The sequence below is a fragment of the Pipra filicauda genome, unplaced genomic scaffold (genome assembly GCF_003945595.2).
Source record: "Pipra filicauda isolate LSUMZ 115617 unplaced genomic scaffold, ASM394559v2 scaffold497_size843975_pilon, whole genome shotgun sequence".
In the NCBI taxonomy this organism is placed as follows: domain Eukaryota; kingdom Metazoa; phylum Chordata; class Aves; order Passeriformes; family Pipridae; genus Pipra; species Pipra filicauda.
In genome coordinates, this window is record NW_024104639.1 from 785349 (window position 1) to 810046 (window position 24698).

The 24698-nt window shown below is 35.7% G+C and overlaps 1 protein-coding gene across 1 annotated transcript in view; it reads right to left on the minus strand.

The window, feature by feature from the left end:
- CSMD3 (CUB and Sushi multiple domains 3) overlaps positions 1-24698 on the minus strand; it is a gene marked incomplete at its 5' end in the record, with an annotated part of 538890 nt that overhangs the window by 489917 nt on the left and 24275 nt on the right. The window contains one exon of the mRNA XM_039386640.1: positions 23217-23329. Coding sequence (XP_039242574.1) covers positions 23217-23329 — 113 coding nt within the window. The remainder of the gene's footprint in view (positions 1-23216; positions 23330-24698) is intronic.

Genomic DNA, 24698 nt, shown 5'->3' on the forward strand with positions numbered 1-24698 from the left:
CATTTCTGTAATAACAGTCCTTAACACACCGTTTACCTAAACTAGAATATAAAAAGTGAGTCTTTCCCATGTTATTTTGTCCTTTATTTCCACGAGTAAAACTTTTAATTACACATTTAGTTTTTCTGCATATAATGCAGGTTTTAAATTGCTCAAAAGTGAAGTCAAATAAACTGCTTTAGCTACACACACAGTAGAACAGATTAGAAATTTTCCACTTCCAATTATTCCATCCATGAGAATAACTACTACAGATACTGCAGATAGGATTTTCTATTTAACTTGTATTAAATTAAAAGTGGCTGTTCTGTGTCCTGTATACCTAGATATGCATCTCTGTCTTCATCAGATAACGTTGGAAGTTGATTTTATTACTTTGCCATGTATAAAAATTCATTTTGACCTCTATAATTTTTGAGAGAGAGGTCAAAGCTGGATATCTAGAAAGAAGAATGAATCCATATTTAATGGATTCATAAACACCACAAGACACATGCAGAAACATGACATGAATAGGGACTTCAGAGGCCAAAAAAATTCCGTTCCTTGGGATAACTGTCTTTTAATAAAGCTGGAAAAAACCTTTCGGTTTCAATGCACGAGCACTGAATTTTTAACATATACAAAAATAAGAAATGATTGATTCACTATGGGAAAAATATAAAATAAAAAATAATGAAAAATAATAAAACTAATAATGAAAATATTCATGAAAACATACAAAATGCAATATTTCTCCCTTTCCCTTATATTTAAAAACAAATAAAACTGAAGCTGAAATCAGGAATAAGCAAGAAATGAGAGCTAGATTGTCTTTAGTCCCTTTTGCTGTAAAAAGATGAATTACTTGAAAAAATTATTTCCACTTTATGTATGCATTTAATTTTTTTAACATACATTTAACTTACTGTATTGGTATGGCTTCTTTGCAGCAGAAGTTTTACACAGTGCAAGCGTCAGGATAATTAGGCTGTAATCATACCTTTAATTCACCCACACAATTCACACTAATGTAATCAGGAGGTGTACAAATGAAGCAAGGGCAAGGATTACTGTGGCTCTCTGGAGCACTGTGAAACTGCAAGTTTGCATTAGGGGATATTTCCTTGCTTTGGGTATTCTCTGAAAGGACTGAAAATCTGAGTTATAGAAGCAAAGTTTTGTTTCCATGATACTGACTGCTGAATATTCTGACATTTTCTGTCCAAACAAGAAGTATAATTTGGTCATCCTAACTTGTGGTCAGTCACTCCAAATTAGATAATAGATTTTATCCTTGCCCTCAGGTGCACTTTGTAGGAAACTATACCAGAACCTGCAAGCAAAATTTGTTTGGTGTCTAGATAAACCAACCCAAAAATCCTGTAATTGAGAAGCAGGGCAAAGAGAAAACAGAATGCAAGTAGCATATCAGTTTACTTACTCTTCTTTTTTTTCTACTTTCTTTCAGTTTTACCTGGCATATTCTTCTATTGAAATATCAAATACCACTTCCCCAGCTTGCTTAAGGTTCCTTGTACTAATACTGTCCTATCAAAGGGCCCATCTTTGCCATTGAGTGATATAAGTAGAATTCGTTCCTAGTCACCTTCGCAAAGAGGCTACCCCAGCTATGCATATCCTAAATAAACAACTTATCCTGAAAAGGGGATTGCTTTGCACACAGACTGTATTTACATTTCTACCTTGCTACTGTATTAGAAAGCTTTAGTCGATGCATCTCAATTACTACCCCAAGTCCTCCATGCACACTAAAACATCTAAAGCTCATTCTGATAGTGGCAATGATAGGAAGGGCTTATGCCAGCTCAGAGCCTGCTTTTCACAGAAATAGAGGTTGAGCAAAGAACAAAGTGGTAAGAGGTGTGAGTGCTGTCATTAACTTTGCATGTCAGTATTGTATTCTCATTTTTGTACATATGTCCAAATACAAGCTGGAGATAAAATGGTAATTAAAGAAGAAGTTGGTAAAATGAAGATTTTAAAGACTACTCTTAGCTCACTTTCCTGTCTCTCTTACAAGGCCACTTCGACTGGTGTTTGTCAGCTTGAGCAAATGCTCCCAGATATCACAGATCCTCCACCATCCAACTAGATTACAGAAATTAAAAATACAAGGTTCCAGTCTGCCCTGGAGCTGAATGGCTGGGACTCTTGGCACTTGAACTGAAAGGGCCTGAATGCTTTCTCCTTCCCAATGTGAAAAGTATTTCATAAGTTTTGCTGCTGTTATCATGTTGCAGGCAGTAGAAATGCTGACAAGAAACATTTTTAATTCAAAGCTTCTGTTCAACAGTTCACAGCAGAGAAGTGACCTAGAAACCTCTAGATTTTCTACGGAAGACATGCTGCAGTTACAGACCCATAAAGATTATTTTTAAAAAAATCACTGTATTGGAAATGCAATACTACAATGTCCTGGATCCCTCCTGGTCTATTACAGACTTTGGGCAGGGGTGGGGATGTCTTTATAGACATTAAGTCCTTTTTTTTCCTAATCTTGCCAATTTTTTAGCCTCAATATTGAGTTTCTTACGCAGACTTTAGTGAGTACTTAATTTTTTCAGTTTTACCTTTTCATCAGTCAGTATAGCTAAATGCTACCTGTTCACTTTTGTTTTTCCTATTTATTCACTAAATTCCAGGACAGGAAAGTTCAATTAAAATAGATAAATACATTAAAGAGAATATATGAAGAGCTAATACAATTCAGCAAGAATTTAATGAATGTAACAAACATTTCCTTTGAAAAAAAGGTACTTTAATAAAGTTTACTTTCATTAGCTGATAAAAAACCAGCTTCCAAATTCAAGGCTTAATTGAATATCTATAAGGACAACAAAAGAGCAAATTCTGTCACCACAGTGAAATTCTCTATATTTTTTTACTGCACCACAAAAAAAAGCTTTTGTGTAAAAAGGTATGATATATTTTCTTATTAAGATTATCTAAATGTTTGAAATATACAACGGATTTAATTCTTCTGTTGTAATGTTACTCAATCATATGAATAAATGCTTTTTTGTCACAGACTTTTAACTACATATTTTTAAAATGCTTAGAGTTCATCACAACAAACTGAGAAAAACAAACTCAAAAAAACCATTTTGCTGCAAAAAGTAATATTTTTAATACCAAATTTTTGTATAAGAGAAAAAGCTTTCTGCCTTTTAAAGTAAAGTTGAAAAAGAAGATATAAAGGCCAGTATTTAACTGGGTTATACAAATTTGCTGAGAAAGAAAGTGAACTTCTTTGAATAATCACCTGCAACAGAAGAGATTGAAATCCCTGATGAAATAAATACCTAATTGTCCATACAAGTGGAACAGCTGCAGCAATCTAGACTGAGAGACACCACTACAGATGATCTGTTAATTAGCAGGTTCACATAGTCTAGACCTTGAATAAGTGCCCAGTTTGAATTTAGCTACATTTGCAAGCAGGGTGGCAATTTAAATTTAGATCTTTTCTTTAAGAAGGAGTTTTCTAATCAATACAAGGAATTCCCAACCTGCTGACAGGTATCTTTTGCAGATTGCAAAGCTATTCATCTACTGCATCTGGTTCTAAGAAATTATTTTGACATTTCCATATGTTACGGTAAGATTGAGCCTCATTAAAAAAAATGAGTTACTCATCTAAGACTTAAATTCCCGTTTTACATTTTAAAATTTAAACAAATCAACTGAAGAGTTCTCCCCACACACACAATCTGTAGACTTCTTCCATTCCTATTATCTTTTTCAACACTCTTTCAAGTTCACAATAACCCAATTATCTTCCTTGAACTGCTCAGTGTTTCCATGAAGTCTCAGTTCAGCGACAATTCTCTCACTAGCTGAGGCACTTTGATAAGCCAAGATACTGTTTCCTTTTGTCACATTTCAATCTTTCTGACAACCTCCTTACTTTCCTGGCTCAGGCTGTGAAGCCATGGTCTTGCAAATTAGGTCTCTGTAATATTACAGTAGATTTTCTAATGGTAGTACTATGAGTTACAAAGATTTTCTAATTTGAAACATGTCAATGACAATATAACTCCTGGTAAATCACAGAATGGTTGACCATTACTAAATGAATGAAAAGAAAATAAAAAGGAAGGAAAGGAAAAAAAAAAGTTAATAGTAAAAAAAACCTTTAAATTTAGGACTACTTTATAGTAAATGCTAGAATTGCCTTTTTTTTTTTTTTTTTTTACTTTTTAAAATGATTCTGTTTACGAAACAAGTCACAGACAAATAAGTTCTGCTAATGAGCTCTCAGTGATTCATTGAAGCAGATGAACACTTCCAGAACAGTTAAAAGAAAGAGCCATCTATTTAAGGAGCTAATGTGCCACAGGGTAAAGATAATAGTGTCTAAACAGAACAAGGCACAAGTCTTCATTGATAGTAATAACCACTTAAACACATTTATGTTTTTTAGAACTGGTAGTCGGCTAGAAAAATTAGCAGAAAATATGCAAATAGCTTGCTGCATTGAGCTTATGCATCTTTAATTAATTGAATTTAATTAAGTTACTTTCTAATGCTGGTCCAAGAGGAATGAACATTCAAGCAGGTATTCTGTATTGGCAATGTAATTTAGACATTTAATCTGGGTTTATAAACTTGAAGTAGAAATACACTCTCTTAGTACTTTGTCTTGTGTATGGTCTGCAACACATTCAACTTGCAAACCTTTCAGGGGTAGGAAATGTGTTTTACACAACTTTAAAAAGTGACATGTAATTTGATGATACTTTTAAAATATCCAAAATATAATTAAGTTCATTTAATCAGATGACAAAGTGGTTTTGTGTTTTTAAAAGCAAGGAAAGTCACTATCAATATCAATGATGAGTTTTGTTTGTACTCAGTATCTACTGCATCAAATTTAGAAGAGGCATTAATAATCAGAGATTTACCATAGTGCAATAACATTCTCATTGGCCAAAATGCTACGCTGCATATATATATATATACACATTTCTTCACTTAAGCTTATGCCATGCAATCAAGAGGCAAACTAGACAGTTGTATAAGTTCATAAGTCTTAGAGGTGAGCATGTGCATATAAAGTGCTTTTTTGATTAGTTTCATATAATCATGGAATCACAGAATTGTTTAGGTTGGAAAAGGCCTTTAAGATCGTCGAGTCAACCGTTAACCCAGCACTGCCAACTTCACCGCTAAACCATGTCTCCAAGTGTCATGTCTACATGTCTTTTAAATACCTCAAGGGATGGTGACTCTACCACTTCCCTGAGCAGCCTGTTCCAGTGCTTTACAACCCTTCTATTGAAGAAATGTTTGCTAATATCCAATCTAAACCTCTCCTGGTGCAAATTGAGGCCATTTCCTCTTCTCCTACTCCTTGTTACTTGGAAGAAGAGACAGACCCCTACCTTACTACAACCTCCTTTCAGGTAATTGTAGAGAGTGATTAGATCTTCCCCAAGCCTTCTTTTCTCCAGGCTAAAGACCCCAAGCTCCCTCAGCCTCTTTTCAAAGGACATGTGCTCCATACCCTTCATCAGCTTTGCCCTTCTCTGGACTTGCTCCAGCACCTCAATGTCTTTCTTGTAATGAGGGGCCCAAAACTGAACACAGGATTCAAGGTGCAGCCTCCCCAGGGTCAAGAACAGGGGGACATTGATTGACCTGGTCCTGCTGTGCACACTGTTTCTGACAAAAACTAGGATGCCACTGGACCTCTTGGCACACTGGTGGATCACGTTCAGTTGCTGTTGACCAGCACCCCCAGGTCTTTTTCCACCAGGCAGCTTTCCAGACACTCTTTCTAGCATTGTATGAGATTGTTGTGACCCAAGTGCAGGACCCCAGTGTGGAACCTCACACCACCTGGTGCTGGGCCATCAATCCAGCCTGCCCATATTCCTCTGTAGGGGGGTTCTACTCTCAAGACACTCATGGTGTCCAGAATCAGGTTCTTATTTTGGTTCTCAAAATTAAGAGACAATGCCCTCCACAAAATCAATGGGAAAAAATAGTTCCTTTTCACAATTTTGAGTCCAACTAAAATGCTCTGACATAAACTAATGTTAAAAATCTAGTTCTGTGGAACTTCACATGATGTTATTTTAATTCAGAAATATAAAGAAGAAATTATATAGTAAAGATTAACAGAGCATGTCTGCTTACTTAGAGATTTCATGAACAAGATACGTAGTGAAACTGAAGTGTCTGCACACTTGCAGCTATCACAGTTTAAAAAAGGACTTAACATATATGCACAAAGCACAGATTTCTTCAATAACCTGAGATGGATTAAATGTCAAGGCACTGAAAGCAGCAACAGAACTAGATGTCACCTAGGACCCTCATTTCTACACATGGCCCAGGAGTCCCACTTCAATCCAGCCAGGAGCTGTCAGTGCCCTCCACCCATTCTTCAGACGTCTGTCAGATGAATGCCTTGGCCCTATGATGTAGTAGGCTTAGCTCTCTAAGGACTTTCAGCCCCATGTTGGTAGCCCATCTCCATCCCGGCCCTCATCTCATTTCTTTTTTAATCCCTGCATACAATCTGGCCCTGGTTCATTGTTTGCCATGTTGCCATGGCTACTTATGGACCCTGTTACCAGCCACTGGCTCTGACCCTCATATTCAGCCCCTGTGGAACTGTACCCCATTGAGGAGGGCACAGTCTGTGTGAAAGTGACCCCCAGTTTCAAGTTCCTTGTCTTCCAGCCCTTGCTGTTCCCTGATAATAAAATTTCATTTAATTGGATATATTTCAAGACAACTTCAAAATCTGTCTGTATTTATAGGGAAATAAATCCTTCAGGAATGCACATTTGATTTTCATATTAAACTAGGACATTAAAATTATTACTCTTGATTACTTGCTGTGGGTTACTTGGTATAGATTCATAAAATAATTCAGGTTGGAGGAACCTCAGGAGGGCTGTAGTCCAACCTCCTGCTCAAAGCAGGGTCAATTAGATCAGATCTCAGAGGGGAGATTCCACAACCCCTCTGGGCAATTTTGGTTAGTATGTCTGGCTTTCTATTCACTTCAATGAAGACGAATCTCACTAGGCTCCATATAAGTATTTGAAGAATGCTCTGACCCTTCCCTATCCCCAGCCAACTCTAGACTGAAGTAGTCCTTCTCCCTTAGCCTCTCCTTGGAGGGTAAGTGCTGCATGGTGACCCTTCCCTGAACTTGCTGCAATTTATCAGCATCTTTCTTGCACTGAGGATCCAACATTGAATGCCATATTCCAGATTTAAGAGCTGTGGAAAGGGAACTATAAGCTTCCCATAATTTACTGCCGACACTCGCTTAGTAGCCCAGTATGTCATTAGCTACCATTGCTTCCAGGGTGCACTGTTGACTCATGTAACAAGTAGTTGAAACTTACCTTTATTCTGCTACATGAGTAGAACATTTTATTAGCGTTTTCCCAAGAAGACCCACTAACAGAAAAGATGATTTCAGGCCCAAAGCAATGACATGAAATGAACAGGAGTTCCTGATACACTAATTTTTTTTAAAAAGGTAGTACAGAATATCTATGAGTGTTTAAAGAAAGAAAAATATTTATAGGAGTCTGAAAGGAACCATAGAAAAGTTATTGGTTTATTTTTCCCTTAAGGTGACCTTCTCTGTGATGTGAAAATCAACACTAGATGTATCTTGTGATATTTAGTGGAAAGACAAGAAAGGTCTGTAGCTCAGGCCTTGAAATAAAGCCTCTGATTTGCTTCAAAACGCTAACAGTATTGCCCTTCAACAAACCTACTGTTTGATCATCTGGATATATAAGCATATATAAGTTTGGGCTGTATACCAAACAAACAGATTGAATTGTTACCAGAGAATAAAAACCAAGTGACTTTGAATAGATGCCCAGTCTGTTGCTACTAATTAGTTCCCTTAGATTGTTCCTAAATATAAAATTTCTTCTGTGTTGATAACTATCCTTAGAATTCTGTGTAATTTCTGTAGGAAATGCAAAGTAATGTTTATGTTCTCCTATGCTACACTTACAGAGATTAAAACTAGAAGATGATACTTGTTAATCTTATATTTTTATTCTTAAAAATATAGAGCATAATTAGCAATATTCCTTACAAAATAAAGTAAGTAAGCTGGAAAGTAATTTTGGCTTTGCACTTCTTAAATAGTATAGGGAAAATTTAAATACTAATGTATTGAATTCTTCAGTTTTTCCTGCTTGTGAAAGATCTATGAACAAAATTAATTTATATAATTATTATTTATTTAGTTACACTCCAAGACAAAAGAGTCAATGGATCAGACGAATTGTCATGAAGTCCTAATTTCTGATCAGGAATGGAGACACACATATTTAGGCCGATCTGCAGACCATATCATTAAATCTAGAGCAACACCAAGTAAATTCTGTGCATAAGTTTCCTAGCTTCAGATTTCCAAAGAAGTGGACAAATTCAGAAATAGGTTCAAAGCTACTCTTGTATTTGTTGCAAACAGACTAAAACCACAGGAAAAATCCACCAGGAAATAACAGGGGTAAAGATCAGACAAATTGGTTGTGGGTAGCAGTATGGAAGGGTTTCTGACTCTTTCTAGTGCTCTGATGAGGAAAAGGTGAATACAGTTGAAATACTGCTGTGGCCTTTCAGCAGTCCCACCAGTTGAAAGCTCCGGGTGTCCTAGGAGTCAATGCAATGTTCATCTGCATGTAAGACAACAGATGTGACCCAAGGGTAGGAACAGTAATAATGACATAAGTACTTACGTTTTTCACCATGTCACACACACTTATATAACAATGGTTTAAAACTGTGTAACAATTCTGGGGAACAGGATGAAAAATGCTAGTACTGTAATGTTTGTGATCTTGCCATGCATTCTGTCAAAGAAGAAAAAACCACACGCACCTGTGTGTTGCAGTGTGCCTGGGTATGGCTTGCATATACACGTACATGTCCTAGTCATTTATGCCTACTTTACAGTCATAGTGAGAAAAGAAATGGGATGACACTCTGGAATTGTTTACCTCTGCCCTCTGCTATCCAGGGAGTCTGCAATGACAGTACAGGATACTGACATCAGCACTGTGTATTGGAAGTCTTGTGAAGTGAATCCTGAGCACCTAATCCCTCACATGTGATAGGATTTATAAACTGATGTAGCAGTCTTTAAAAATGTCACCTACAAGGTAGTGCTGGGATTAAAGGAAAGAGCTAAGGAAAGAATTCAATAGACATTAAAATGAAAGCTAAAAACAACTCCCAAGAAAGGAGTTCCAAAAACAGGACAGTATCCTTTTCCTTTCCCTTGCATTTTTGCCACAGGTAGCACTGGCAGTGAAGACACGATCTTCATGCACAGTTCAGAACACTCTGTCAATCAAATAAATGAACTTGATAGAACTTCTAAAATACAGTGACAGATTAAGAGAACAGAACTCCATCCCTTAAAAGGGAGCAGTGAAAGTATGCTCACATGGGAAAGCCAACCTTAAACCCAAAGGGTTTACAGCTCAGAGATTGGAAAAAAGAGACCTAAATCTCAGGGGAAATTGAAGTAGTCCAGGAGAAAAATCAGTGTTTTGTTAAGATTTCAAGTTCTTAAATTAATTTTCTCTTTTGCAGCTATTACCAGTCTGTAATACAAATTTAATCTTTGGGATTTTATTTTTCTCATTTTTAATCTACAGTTTCAAATCTGTATAGTGATCAAACTGGATTCAAGTGAATATAACAGGCACACTATATAATTCTTTTTATGAAAGACCCAAGTCCAAACACGACAAACTTGCTCCCTGGAGCCTTTGCAACCCAAAACAATCTTAGGAATCTAAGATATCATGATGCATTTTCTTCTAAGCAAAAGTCAGTTTTGTGTACCCAGTAAATTTGTCAGCAGGCATTAAGCACCGAAATGCAGATAAGTGGTAAGTCAATTTACAGCTGGAAGACATAATCTCCTATTGTCATTCTGCATTACACATGCTGCATCAACATGCAGATATGATAAATGTTTTAAATTAAGGTAAATGGGCTGTTTTCAATGGAGCAATATTTTCTCACACCAACAGTTGTATGTTTCTCATTCATGATCTTGGTTTCTTGGGTTGCTCAGCATTTTTGAGCCACACAGCAGACTGGACAAGAGAAAAGGATGAGGGAACAATACAGATGCAACAAAATTTTTTTTCATCCATATTAATTCTCTGATCTGGCTCCCTACCTAGCCTTGTGAGTGCTACAGTGAGCAGAGAGGGAGCAAGAAACATGACAACAGGAACCAGACCAAGTCTGTAGTATCTCAAAAGCAATAGGGACATTAAATGATCAAATTCAAATAATTTTCTTTCCAATCCTTTTTCAATGCCTTTTACTGCTCTCTAGTTCTGGTTTAATCTCACCAAGTTGATGGTAACCCCCCCGACAACTTCTCTAATACTGAAATTTTTTGTTTTGGTCCACTGGTCAAAATTAAGATGTGTTGTCTATCAAAACAAACGTGACGAACTCCTGTGTTATACAAGTCTTCATATAATTTAGCAGTTGTAATCAAATCTGTTTCATCAATGCTTAGCTTCTGTCTCCTTTTCCATTTTGATCTTTCAATAATTTCTTCTTTTGATTTCTTTTGTCCAATTAACTCCTTGCTTTGAGCAACTTTCCCTGGGTTTATTGAATATTTTTTTATGCTGAACTTTAAGAGGTATCCTATGAATAACAAATAAATAAATACATTTAAATTACAAAGAAGGCTATAGAAAAAGACCCTATACAGTGACTCAAACTGAAAAAAGTAGGTTTAGATTAGATATTACGAAAAGGAGCATGGTGCTAATAACGCCAAGGTTGCAGGTTCAATCCTCATACAGGCCATTGACTTCAGAGTTGGACTCGATGATTCTTGTGGGTCCCTTCCAACCAGAACAGTCTGTGATTCTGTAAAAGATTCTTTGCTGTGAGGGTGGTGAGTCACTGGAACAGGTTGACCAGAGAAGTTGTGTATGCACCATCCCAGAGAGTGTTTAAGGTCAGGTTGGATGGAGCTCTGAGCAACCTGGTCCAGTGGAAAGTGTCCCTGCCCAAAGTAGGGGGATTGGAACTAGACTAGAGTCTGTATTTCATTGCATCTCACCAATATGTGAAGTTGGAATGTATTTTAGGTGTGACAGTAACAGAATTGTGGGTGTTAAGCAGAAAGTTTTTCCAAATTAAGGTGCTTCATGCCCAGAATAACACATTCTTATTGTTTGCAACAAGAGCTCATGACAAGTACAGAATTGAGCAATGCTATACTGTAATTAAAGATGACATAGCATGTTGATATTTAACAGCAATACTTGTCTATAAACATCTTATTCTTGTCATCTCTCTACTTACTATTAACTAGTAATCTAGAGAGACAGGGTGCTGAGAGGAATAAGCATTTAGTACCGACTTTCATTTCTGCATCGCCAGTTCAGACCCTGACTCACATGTTCATGTTGAGATGCCATAGTTTAGTAGCATTTTCTTATCCTGTAATTTCAAATCACTTCCCATAGGGTGCATATCTTCATCACAAAATCAGCTATACAACTGTCACTAAGTGCATCGGCGTTGATTATACCTTTAGAGAGACTGGGAATTGAATGCTACAAGTGACAATGATATCTGGTCCTAAAAGAACTAAGAACATTTATTGCTTAAAAGCATACTGACAGAACAGTAGGGGAAGGACAATGTAAATGCTAAATTCAATTAGAAAACCCCAACTTTTGTGATCCTAATGTTTTATTTTCTTCTTTAATAACATAATAAATATATATCAAGAAGACTCCTGATCTTCTATATTTTTATATGAAAACAGTAGAATTACTTTCTGATATCAAGTTTGTCCATTTTCTCAATATACACTTCAGATGCTTTTTTATAGCAGGGAAACTACAGAATGTAAAATGAAAACCAAATGAAAAAAGGTACAAGAATTCTGCACCAAAACCTGAGCTGATAATCATATGTTTTTAATTACTTCATTGTTAATATTTTCAGAAAGTTCTTTAAAAAATGTCCTACATACTGAACTGATGTTTTTAAAGTATGTAATTTTCTAGTGTTTTACATAAAAAAAAGTATCAAGAATTCATCAAGAATTAATAAATTCATCAAAAATCAAGAATTTATTATGATTTTTTCTTAGAATGAGTCTCCGTTTAAAGGAAATAGCTTAGCTTTTGAGCTTTAAAGGATGTCTAATGTAGAGCTGCATTTAAAAAAGAAGTTTTAAACTTGTGCCAATATTTTGTGACAACTTTTCCAACTACATCTATAGTATGTATCTTAGATAAGTAGCTTAGATAAATAATTTTGAGCTGTAACGTGCTACTTATGGTCCATGAGATTTCAGTGGCCTGCTGCCAACCACCTGAAAAAGGAATGGCTTTTTCTTTATGTCATTCAGATACGGATTCAAGGGAGAAAAGCCAGAAGATTAATATTAACTTCTATTTAATTATTTTATTTACATATATATATACTTTAACTTTTATTTAATAATAAATTGCTTCCAATTATTTTAACTTTTTGTTTTCAAATTTTAAGGCACTTGACTGACCATTTAGTTCACAGCATTATTATCCATCCATTTTCAAAGCTGTCTAAATTTACAAAGTTTTTCCTGTATGACCTCATAGGCTAATGAGAAATTCTCTGCTAAGAGTTGATCAAAAAAGCAAATATTTTCCAAAATACAATTTTAACAAATTTTATTTTATTTTAATAGGAAGAGATTTTCAGTGCTGAGTAAGCAATTGTTCTTCTCTTCCTGTTAAAATAAAATCACCATCATAATCACCCCTAAATGGTTATAGCAGTATTGTTCTGGATAACATGAGTATCCAGATAAGTATGACTATCTTGTTACTGATTAAAGTGTCCAAATATGAATTTAACATACATGTGAAAAACTGGCAAACTTTGAAAATCTGTTTATGACAAATTGAGTCTCTTCTTAGTTTATAGTACTTTATTGTTGAAATGTATGTTCTCTTCATGAATAAATCTCTCCATCTGTAGATGGACTTACTTTTGGAGAATTTTTAAGTAGCATGCTGAGCATTCTGAACCTGTTCTTGAAGATCTGTGTATTTTGATATTATTGATAAAAAAGTTCTATCAAAGCTAACATAAATCAAAGCAAAAATGCCATCAAATATCAAATGCAGATTGAAGGATTCAGCCATGTAGTTCTAGAGGTGTAAGTGCCACTTTTCAGCAACTCCATTTTTATAAACTGTATAGACATTTCAAAGTCTGCTATTGTGTATTACTATTTGAAAATTTCATTGAACTCTAACTTAGAAAAAGCATGAAGGAAGTAACTGCTTATAAACATGGAGTTGCATTTAATTTGATACTTTAATGAGCAGTATATACTAGTTCCTGCAGAGTACTGTTTCAGCTATATTAGATTACAGTTATCACTACTTGTCTAGACATGGGATCAAAATGTGAATCTTAAATTAGATTTTGTCAGGGTATTGTACTTATCTTAATAATATGACAGTCCAGTAGCTGAAGAATATAAGTTCACCAAGAAAACCTTGGAATCTCTTGGGAAATTTCTTTCAAGACTTGTAGTGTGTATTCAATAAGTTTTTTAATGAAAAATGACATTGAAAATACAAGAAAAAAACTGAAGTCTGTCATATAATTAAGATTTCAAATTAATCACTATCTTAGTTAAACTTCAATATGAGGCACGTATCAAAATGACAAATTACAGTACAATAAGCTGACAAATATGGCTTATTTAACAACATTATTCTGAAAGAAAGAAATTAAACAGAAAACATTGAAATAGTAAGCAGATTTTTACCATCTCGTTTTTCTAATAATTAAATATTTCTCAAGGCAGAAGAAATGATAGTTTAGTAATTGTTTTCAACTTTCAAAGAATGACTTTTTTGAAGATGCTAAAACAAATAAATATATTTCCATTCATTTCAGCTGGCACGAAATTATGCATATTCTGTGGCTCTCTAATCAATCAACCTTTTTATTTATTTATTTTTTAAGATTTATCAAAGAAAATTTAGCACTGAACAGATAACCACTAAAGTCTAACTGCTAATTATGATAGAATAAAACACTAAGTCTATAATCAAGCACATGTCTATGAGGTTTTTTTCCTAAAAATTATATGTTATTTTTTAAATGAAAGGACTGGGAAGGGAAGGAGAAGTCTATCTAGATGATTTTATCATGTATTCTCTCAAAAATAGGATGACAAATATTCAGCAGCAAAAGCAATCTTTAACTTACTTTGCATACTGATAATAATGTGACACAGCCACCCATAGTGAGACTCATCCACATGACCTTTGAGAGGTACTAGTGGTTAGACGCTCCCTCCTGCATGACACAGTTCCCTGCCTGCAACCAGGCTTCTAATCTTGGACCAGGTACTTCTTTCCTGGAGCCCAGACACATAATTTCACAGAGCAATTGCTGTTTGTTCAGCTTCACGACTGATACTTCATGTTATTCACCCATGTGAGGGGTGAATAGCATGGCCAAAGGAAACCTTAAGCAGATCAAAAATTGGTATGGGATTCTGAGGAGAAGAATGAGGGGCATGTGATCCCTGATGGTGTTGTATCCCTTTCAATCCTTCTGGTGCATTCAGCAGACCAATGTCTAGTTGCAGAGTTGCCTTCAAGGGTTTGGCCTTCTTAATCATAGTACCTCATCTGAAGATGAAGTAGGGTTGCTGGGAAGAAATTAAACTATCTGACCAAGGCAAAGAAGAACATAACTGCAACTGGACTGCTTTAACTCAAAGGAGAGCCTTTAAAAATAGTCCTATCAAGGGACAGGGACCTAACAATAAAGCAGAAGAGAATTGAGCTCAGGTTTAGAAGGAAGGCTGAGAAGTAAGAACTAAAATTAGGACACTAGACTTTAAGACATCATATTTGGATTTATTTGGGGAATTTTTAAGCAGAGTCTCCTGGGAAGCAATTATGAGGAGGAAGGGTAGGCAGAGAGATGGCTGATTTTTTTAAATGACATCCCAACTATTTTAAGGGGAAGTGAACTTTGGCAAATGACTCATGAGGTTAACATGGGAGATTCTTAATGAACTAGAATGCAACGAAGAACGGACAAAAAAATTGAAAAAAAAAAAAGGATAGACAACAAGAAAGGCATATAGAAGTGGGGCTTTAGTACTTAGGGACAAAATGAAGAAGATCAAAGTACAAGGGGCATTCATACAAGTGAGGCGTGTTGTGGGTTATGCAAAGCGATTCTACAAGTATGCTAGCAGCAAAAAATAGGCAGGGGAAAGTGAGTGGAACAGACAACAATATACAACATGGAAAAAAACAAAGAATTCTATGCCTTATGCGCATCATTCTTCACAAGGAATGTATCAGTCCAGTTGGGAAGGAGAGAGGTAGTCAGTTCTGGGTTTACATTGAGAAGTTGAATATATTGACATTCATAGATTCACCCAAGGGTACCAGAAGAGCTGTCCCACCATGACTGAAAAGCTGCTGCCAGTAACCCATGGAAAGTTATAGCAATCAGTGGTAGTCCTTCATGATTAGACAGACTAGTGATACACTTGTCCTAATGAAAGCAAGAGGGATCACCACAGGTACTATAAACTAGTAACCCTTCCCTCAGTTCCATACGTAGCCTAAAGTAGCCTAAAGAGCACAATTTTGTAATCCATTTTCCATCACCTGAAAGATTAAGCTAATTGGGAATAGTCAGCACAGACTTACCAAGGGCCAATTATGTTTGATGAACTCAAATGGCATTAAAGGATCCGAAGGGATGTTATAAGTGGCCACTGAATCCAGCAGTTCTGGGGCCTGGATATTTATCTTGCCTGGTCACAGGACCCCACTCTGGGGCATCTTGAGACCTGGCGATGTCTGACTCAAGCCAATGGACCTCCTTGCTGCTTTTTCATTTGTAGATTTAACCAGTTACACGGTTGAGCAAGCATCGCAGAGAAACACGTAGACACATACAAGACACTGACACAACAGGCTACAGACTGGCACAGGCCAGGCTCTGCCTTCAACAGCATCCACCTCAACTTGAGCACTGGAAGTCAAGTCCCCTCTTTGTCTGGCAGACACAGTAGGCCACTCATGAAGGTGCACATGCAGCTTGTGAACCTGAGTTCACAAGCATATGTACATTCTGTCTGCCTGGCGCCCCTGCCCAAACCCCAGGCCCTTTTACTGGCCCCATGGGTCCCCTGTTCACTGGCTGGTCCAGCTTGATGCCCACTAGCAAACATGAAGTACTGACACACTTGTCCAGCATAGACTCTCAGCCCACCTGATACCTCATCCCAGATCCAGAACTTCCTGCCCACTGGTGAGTCCACCTGGAAGTATGCTGGTGAGTGACACATGCAATTGCCCTGACACTGCCTCAGTATCTGTCACAGATCTCAGTACCTGTCACATGATCTGTTCCAAGGGCTGGTGTTGAGCCCCTCACTTGCTTCACTCATGCTGTATCCTCCCGACAGCTGTTCTGTGGGATTCATATCATTCCCATCCCATTGGTGGCAGATGAGACCCCCACCCACTCCAGTAGATGGCACTGAGACCCCACTCTTTCCAGCAGCTGATACCACAGGCCAGGGTCACCTACACCCCCAGGCTGGCTCCAGTAGCCCTCACTCCAGTGGCACTCAGCCTTTTAAACCTCCCCCCACCCCCAGGAAAGAGAGCAAGACTGCTCTGAGAGTTAAAAAAAACCATTTAACAAGAAGATAGGACGAGTAGTGATCATGTGCAGGGCTCAGCCAGATGAGTGTACTGACCAGAGCCCTTTTTCACACAACACTCACAAAATTATGAAAATGCAGAAGAATGGCACAAAATAATTCAGTATTTGGAACAAATTGCTTTATGTTAATACTTAAAAAGCCCATATTAAAGAGAGAGAGTACTCTGAAGCGTGTGATTTTATTGCAGTACTTAAGAACCTGCATAAGAACTCAGAGATGCTAATACTAAGGGCTCTGTAATTTAGTAGATAAAAGCAGAACAAAAGCCAGTGGTTGGAAGTTCCAAAATCAGAATTAAAAAGTCTTACTTCTAAGTGAGGCAGGGTGATCTGTGTAATCAAAGTTTTCCTAAAGCTTGATATTGTCAAGAGCTAAATTTGTTTCCAGGAGTTATTCTTTAGTCAAATCCAAATTAGTGTTTTCAGTATCAAGAAAATGGTGTGAAATGCTATAAGAATTTAACAGATTAAATCCACAGGGTTACTTTTCTTTACTCCCTCTGGATCTATACAGGAATGGTGGTACCAATATCATATATAGGTAATATAGGTAGAAGTGCCAAGGCAACCTAGTATTGATTTCATAAAGGGTAATTGTCTTCTGTGCTACAGTTTTACAGGTACATCTGGCACTAGGATTAGCATGATAGTCCTGAGGCAATAACATATTGTGACACTCAGGTGACACTGGGTGAACTGAAAGAAAAAAACATATTTTCCCAGCTAGTATCTATTTCATTTAGTGACACTATTAAGTGACAGAGTGTATTTTGGAAAAGTTACTTATGATTTTAAGAAAACACTGTCTAGGAAGATATGTGGCTATTCATCTCTGTATAATACATGGGAAAGAATATTGATGTATAGTTTTTCCACATAAAATACCTGAGCTATTTCAAAAAATTTAATAGACTTCTTGTTTTGCTTGTTCTTGTCTGGATTGATGCTGAAGTACTAATAATAGGATCAAACTCAGGGCAATATCCTGCTATTGTTTATCATAACACAAAATTTGTACAACTTTATGTCTCTTATCTGAGTTACACTGCAAACACATCATTATAAAAAATCACTTTAAAACATGACCTAGCATCATGTCTTATAGCTTAAATATTTATTTAATCTTTCTGTAAACTTTGTTATGCTTTTATAACTTCCCTTCATTTGCTAAATTAATTTTTAAATATTGCAAAATGTTAACTTTACCTTCCCTATAAAAAGGGAGTTCAGAACTATCTACCACATTAATGACTATCTTGAAGAATGGTACAATGAAGCCAAAGTCTGATAAGTACCTTTCATGTTTTCCGTTTCCCTGAATATACAGAAATTTTATCACCGTATCATGTGCTGTGGAGAGTAGATACAAGTCCATGAACAGGTATAGTGGAATGTTTTCCATCCAAGCTAGTATTCCAAGATCAGAAGGATATGTTAGATAATTTTATGGGACTTTGTAGACAGTGTGGCAGATATTCATACATTCAGACAAAAGACAGAAACTCCAGTAGCTTTATTTTCTTCTTGTTATCCAACAGGTTGAATGGAAGCAAAAATAGAGAATATAGATTGCCTTATATTTAGCATGTTTTCTTGTTAGATTTAATAAGTTTGGTTGTCAAAACAGGAGTTTCCATTAGAAATGTATCTGTTTATGTAATTTAATCATTCTCTGTTTAAATTTTCCTTCCTTTCCCTTCCCCTTCCAAAATTTTAGGCAAATTCAATTTGATTCCATTTTTATTAAGGGGTTGCTGAAACAATGTAATGACAAAGGGCAGCCATACCCACAACAGTTATGGCAAAACCTAAACAGCAGCAACAAAAAGAGCCTATATTATTATCAGGTAGTAAGCCTCATGACAACTTTACAGCTTAAAGTCTGTGGCTTTTACAACTCCAAACTGGCAAACAATTCTTCAGTGGACTTTTGTAGAGAGCACTCCAACACTAAACAATAATTCATTAGTATTCTTTTAAATTTTATACTAAGTTAGAAGTGATATTATTAGCTTAATGCATCTAGTACTTCATGAACCTTACCTAAATCCAAGCTTTAGATTATGTGTAGCCACATTTCTGAATTCTGATATGGAGGAGAGCTAAAAATAGGTTATTCTGTTTGTTCATTCTCTAGCTCTATACCAACTGCCAAAATTATTTTTAGCATCCACATCCTGGCACATTTAAGTCCTACTAGTATTTCTGATCTACACGCTTCAATAATCCTGTACATCAGCTACCAATTTTTCTTTATATTGCTGAAAGAGATGCATGATAGGTCCTTAGAAGTCACTAGATGGAAATCCTGTTCTGTTAATAAACACCATCTGCTACCTTCTTTCCTTCCCCCATCTCCCATTATCCATAAAGACATGATCTTTCTTGAAATTTTTAAAATTGTTCTCAAAACCCTCTTAAAAACATTTCAGCAGAATTGCTAAATTCCATAGCAACAGTCCAGTACAAACATGAAGACCATTTCATTATTCATACAGTGTCTAATAATTCAGTTTTACAATTCAGCTTTAAAATGATGTGCAGCAGTACAAACCAGAAAAAGTTACATTTCATACAACTATTATCAATAATTTCAATTCACCTCCAGGACATTCAGAGTTTTCACTATAAGGATAACCTATATATTAAATTCTTCTTCTCTTTACCATGACCACTAGGATAGCACAAACATGTCTATCATATTTACCTTGAATAAAGATTATCATAAATTCTAGCAGTAAATTTCTTAATGGAGTCAATGATTTTAGTAATGTCAGCTACCTGTTTAGGAGCTGTAAAATAACCCAATAAGAACAAAAGAAGCACTGTTCAAAGCAGGGTTAGGTCCACTGAAGCCTCTTGCTGTATGGGCCAAGCTGCTGTGCTGCTTTCTTTCTCAGCAGCTGTATTTCCCCTCCTGTACCCTCAATGAATAAAGCTGCTTATGTATCTTAGGACAACAGGAAATGGAAAAGTGCATCAAATTCTTCTATTTCGAAACCAAATAATCTCATCAGAAATAAAATAAAAAGGACACAGCTGCACTGTGACTTAGCCTAAATTATCAAATAGATGATTAAGTATAGCATTTCTCCTCCATACATTAATACCTACACATGTTGCACAGAGCCTGAAAGATACTAAAAAAAAAAAAAGTGCCAGAAACCTCTCCCGAAAAAATCAGGCACAGGATCAGAAACTTAGAACTTCCCCATTTCTCACCCCAACCAGCAATGCTGTGTCACTAGACAGAAATAAAATTATAAATTACTGCTGGTAATTATTGTAGCTCCAGTTTTTCCTTTTCTGTTCTCACTGTAAGTGAAGTCTATTTCTTTTGGGTAATTTGTTCCAGTTTTCTCTCATGAAATCATTTTTCTCCAAGGGTATTGTGCTAGATAGAGAGGTATATTTATCAGATGTGTTCTTTTCCAAATAATAAAGAAATTGAACATAAAGAAGTATGTGCATAATGTACCAAAAATAACTCAAATATGCCACTTGATATTGAGGAAAGAGGGTGAGGAGAAAAGGAAGGAGAGGAGACATGGATGGTGGGACACAAAGTAAAGACTAAGGCTTATGATACTGATGTTAGCAAGCTAGAGTGGGCATTTCTGTGGTCTCCTGTGCACTCAGTTTGACTAAATGCAGTTGCAATGGCTCCCATATGGTGGATCAGCATAGTCTTTCTATTAATGATATAATTTTATATCTTTTCATACACATTTTTATTCTCAGGAGATTAGAAAATGACTATGTTCCACTGTGTTATGATCAAGAAAATTCATCACATATTCATATTTCCTACAGATTCTGTCAGGTACTCTGGAGTTTCTTGTCAACTTTCAGCTCAACTGCAAATTTGTCAAGAGCATAAGAAGTTAGAGAAAGAGATGTTTGCAGGCTTTGTTTTTAGGGTGTTTTTTTAATAGTGAACAGTAATGCATCCCATATAACCATCTACCTATGTTTTCTATTTCCAAGCATTTCAAAGCAAAGTGTTTTAAATTATCTCTGATTACGAAATGTATGTTCCCTCTCTTTCAAATCATAACTGGGTCTAATCCCTTCAGAGATATGTCTCTACTGCTTACTCTATCCTCTCATTCCACCTCTATCATTTTGCTTTATTGCAATGACAGGTTGCTAATTATTTCTGTCTTAAATTTCAAATTACAAATCCATAATGAAGCATGAAATTATGTGGTCTGATATTTAGGGGTACTAAGTATGCAGATGTTTCATCAGGAAGTTAAGAAGGAGCTACTGGGCAATCAAAATTTTTGAAAATTGGATACTAGGAAGAACCAGAACTTAAAATGTTGATTGCAGGGTTATGCACATTCAGAAAGAGTACAAGATAAGAAATGGAAATTGCCCTGATGTGATTCTCATTTAAATACATCTTTTCTCTCACGTCAAGGAAGGATACATGAAATGAATGTAATGTAATGAGCTTTCATTTCTTTGCTGTCTGGGTATAAAGACAGGTAGCTTCACAGGAAGTCAGAAAAATGGGTATTTACAGAAAAATTCTCTGGCTGAATGAAGTTGCCTTGATGCAGGTCTTAAAACAGTAGATCTGACTGTGGAAGGATCATTGAATTAAAACTCTGGGATCTAGCCTAACTTCTTCAAATTCTTAATTTCACAAAATAAAACCTCCGTTTCAAAAAAGATTAATATCAAGTTCAAGGAAACAAGTTTATATTTTGTTCTAAAATTCTGATTTCTGTGATTGAAGGTAAAATTTCCCTAGACTTGACATCGATTTAGGAGCTTGAGTTCTATTACTCAGCATGTTATTTTAACCTAAAAAAGAACTATGTGAGGAGTCAGTCATATGCGCGAACTGGTCTATTCTTGATCTTCCATTTTAGATTTAATTATTTTGTCATAACTGAGATGCATACTATGTTGTCTGTTAGCATTAGTAGTGCAAAATCTTTTGGCAAACAGTTTATAAGAACAACAGCTGATACCATATATAGTGAACTCAACATGCATGAGAGATACATTTTGCATAGTTGAAAAACCATAGGAATTGCATAGATACATTTTAGTAGAACATTTTTTAATAACGTTACTGCTGAACAAAGTTACCGAATACTTGAAAAATTAATAGACTGCTGAGTACCTACAAACTAGCCAAAACCAGTTACACATAGCCTGAATTTCTATTTTGTAGATTACCTCTTGTTTTTGTGCAAGCCAGAAAAAAAAGATAGTGCGTAACCATTTCAGCTATTTTCTATAACTCAAGGGACAAGAAAAGCCTGAATATTATGTTATGTTTTTCATTTCATATCTTGATATGTAGGAGGGAATTTCTATATTAAATAGTATTCCAATGCATTGTACCTGAAGGTAGACTATATCGACGGCTGAAGACATTTTACTACAGAGTGACTCTGGGCTGTATTTCTGTGGCCACCCTCCATTGTATTACTAATTTTTGGATATTTTCCTAGCTACCAAAGTGTTACTCAGCTAGTTACTTTCTCAGAGATTAGTTTCTGTTGCAGATGGGACCAAGCAGGGAACAACAGCCTCAGAACTTCTCCAGGCAGTTTATTATAGCTACTGTCTTGATGATGGAGACACCAGAAGCAGAAAGAGCAAAGTGTCTTTACATCAAGTGTCTTAAAAAAAAAAGATGGGGAAAAAAAATGCAAAATCAAAAAAAAAAAAACAAAACAACAAAACAAAACACAAACAATAGCAAAGAAAAAGAGAAAAACAACAATTTCTTTGTATATCCTATAAACACAAGTTAGAGTTCATAGTCACAGTACCAAGAAATAGATCTAAAAAAGAGAATGCATGATATAAACAACTCTTGAAACACTACTCAAGTGAGCTTGATTACAAACAAGATCCTTCCTGCAACATACATACAATACTATGAACTTCTGGACTTCAGGAATACATATTCCAGCTCATTTACTTAATGTTTGTGTGAAAACTGCAGACAATTGTGAAAATTCCAATAGGGAAGTAGCTTTGTGTCAGTTCAGAGAACTGAGTCAGCATTTCCCCTGTGTCAACATATGAGAAGGAATCCGTCCATGAAACTTGCAGATATAAATTCCACTATCTAGAGAAATTCGAGCGTAACTAGCAATGTGTTGATGTCAGTTTGAATAAGCTTTTGTTAGAAGGACCAGATAGATTATGGTTAAGTTTTTCAGAACTTAAACAATTTGCCATTTTAAAGGTAAAGTCATAAAATATTTTGTGTCTGTATGGCACTACATATGGTAGAGTTTTAAATATTTTAGTTTCAGATGTGACTCTATGCATCTGAATGATTGCATGAAAAGCAAATATTGCAACTTGGATAAGGTTATAAATGTGTATTTGTATAATTTTTTGTGGGATGTTTTGTTTTGTTATGTATAGAGCTCAGAAAGAAAAAAAAAACACAGAATATTTTGTTAAGAATGTCTTACCTTCATAGTAAACTTTAAACCCATGAGCACTAACTGCAAAGTCACTTGTCAAGCGAAGTGAAAATACAGATTTTGTACTTGTCACAGGTGGAGGAAGATGAAATCCTGTTAACCTAAGAAACAAAAAAGCGCAACTCATGGTTAATTGCTGAAAAAAAAAATGTGTGTGACAGGTTGCTTTCAAACAATATCTAATCATCAAAAGGACAACTGGTTTAAAAGTATATAGTTTATATTACTTGAAAAAATGATTTTTATATGATAATTGAGGCATTCATGTTAAATTTGACCGTCTTTCATGGACACTGAACCAGGTAAGGTACATCATTTTGAGAAAAATATATTTAATACGATGATAGTAAGATATAGAAACTGAACTTTAAAAATGGTTCAGATTATCAGTAGATGAAAGAAATAAAACAACCAAGCAAATCACAAACCACCAGACAATTTATACTCAGAGTTATGTTCAAAATTGTATTGCAGTGCATATTTTACACAGGTCTCTGTTAAAATTTGTAGGGGCTGAACTTTTACACAGTAATATGATGAAAGAAAGGGGATCATGATTCACTTTAATGAGGGAATTTAATATTATTTAAACTATGCACTTTAGCCTCAGAGAAGAAATTTCTGATTTCAAGAGGAAATGCAAGGAACATCATCATGAAATCACACATTCATAAAGAAAGCTCTCTTGCAAGGAATTACAGTGTTGTTAGAGTTTGTGGTTTTGGTGTTGTTTGTATATTTGGTTTTGTTTTGTTCCATTAAAACCACTATGTTTGAGACACAGATGCAAGGAAAGTCTTTGTGTACTCAGTACTGCTGATATGCTCTGCTGATACTCACTTCTACACATTCTTTTCATTTGATGTACATGTGTTAACAGTTAATTTCCTCAATTCTAGGAGAATAGCCTCATCAGGGTTCATACCAGACTAACAAAGCCCATAGTATTTACCTGTCGAAATTGCCTAAAGAACAAGCTGAACAATTTAGCTGCATATACTCACCAGTGAAATCTAGACATATCTTTAGAGACCAGTTAACCATGTGTGAAAAATTGTGTAGCAGATTAGGATGACTTATTTTATTAACGATTGACATAAAATTATTTTCATGTGTTTGAAAATGATCCCTTATTGTACTTTTTACTTTGAATTTAGAATTACAGAAAAATTTAGATTGGAAGGGACCTGTAGAGCTCAAGAGTTCAACTTACTGTTCAAAGTGGGCTTAAAGTCAGTTAGTCCAGGTTGCTCAAGATTTACATTTTCCCTTTCCATTCTTATAAGAAATTCTCTGTGGTCTTTTGTTTGTTTAGGATTTGGGGGGATTGGTTTAGTTTGTTTTGTTGGGGTTTTTTTTAGGTTGGTGTTGGTTTTTTTTTTTTTTTTTTTTAAATACAACTATATAAATAGCTACATAGGTTGGTCTTGAGGACTCTCATAAAAACTGTAAACTCTAATATTTTTATTG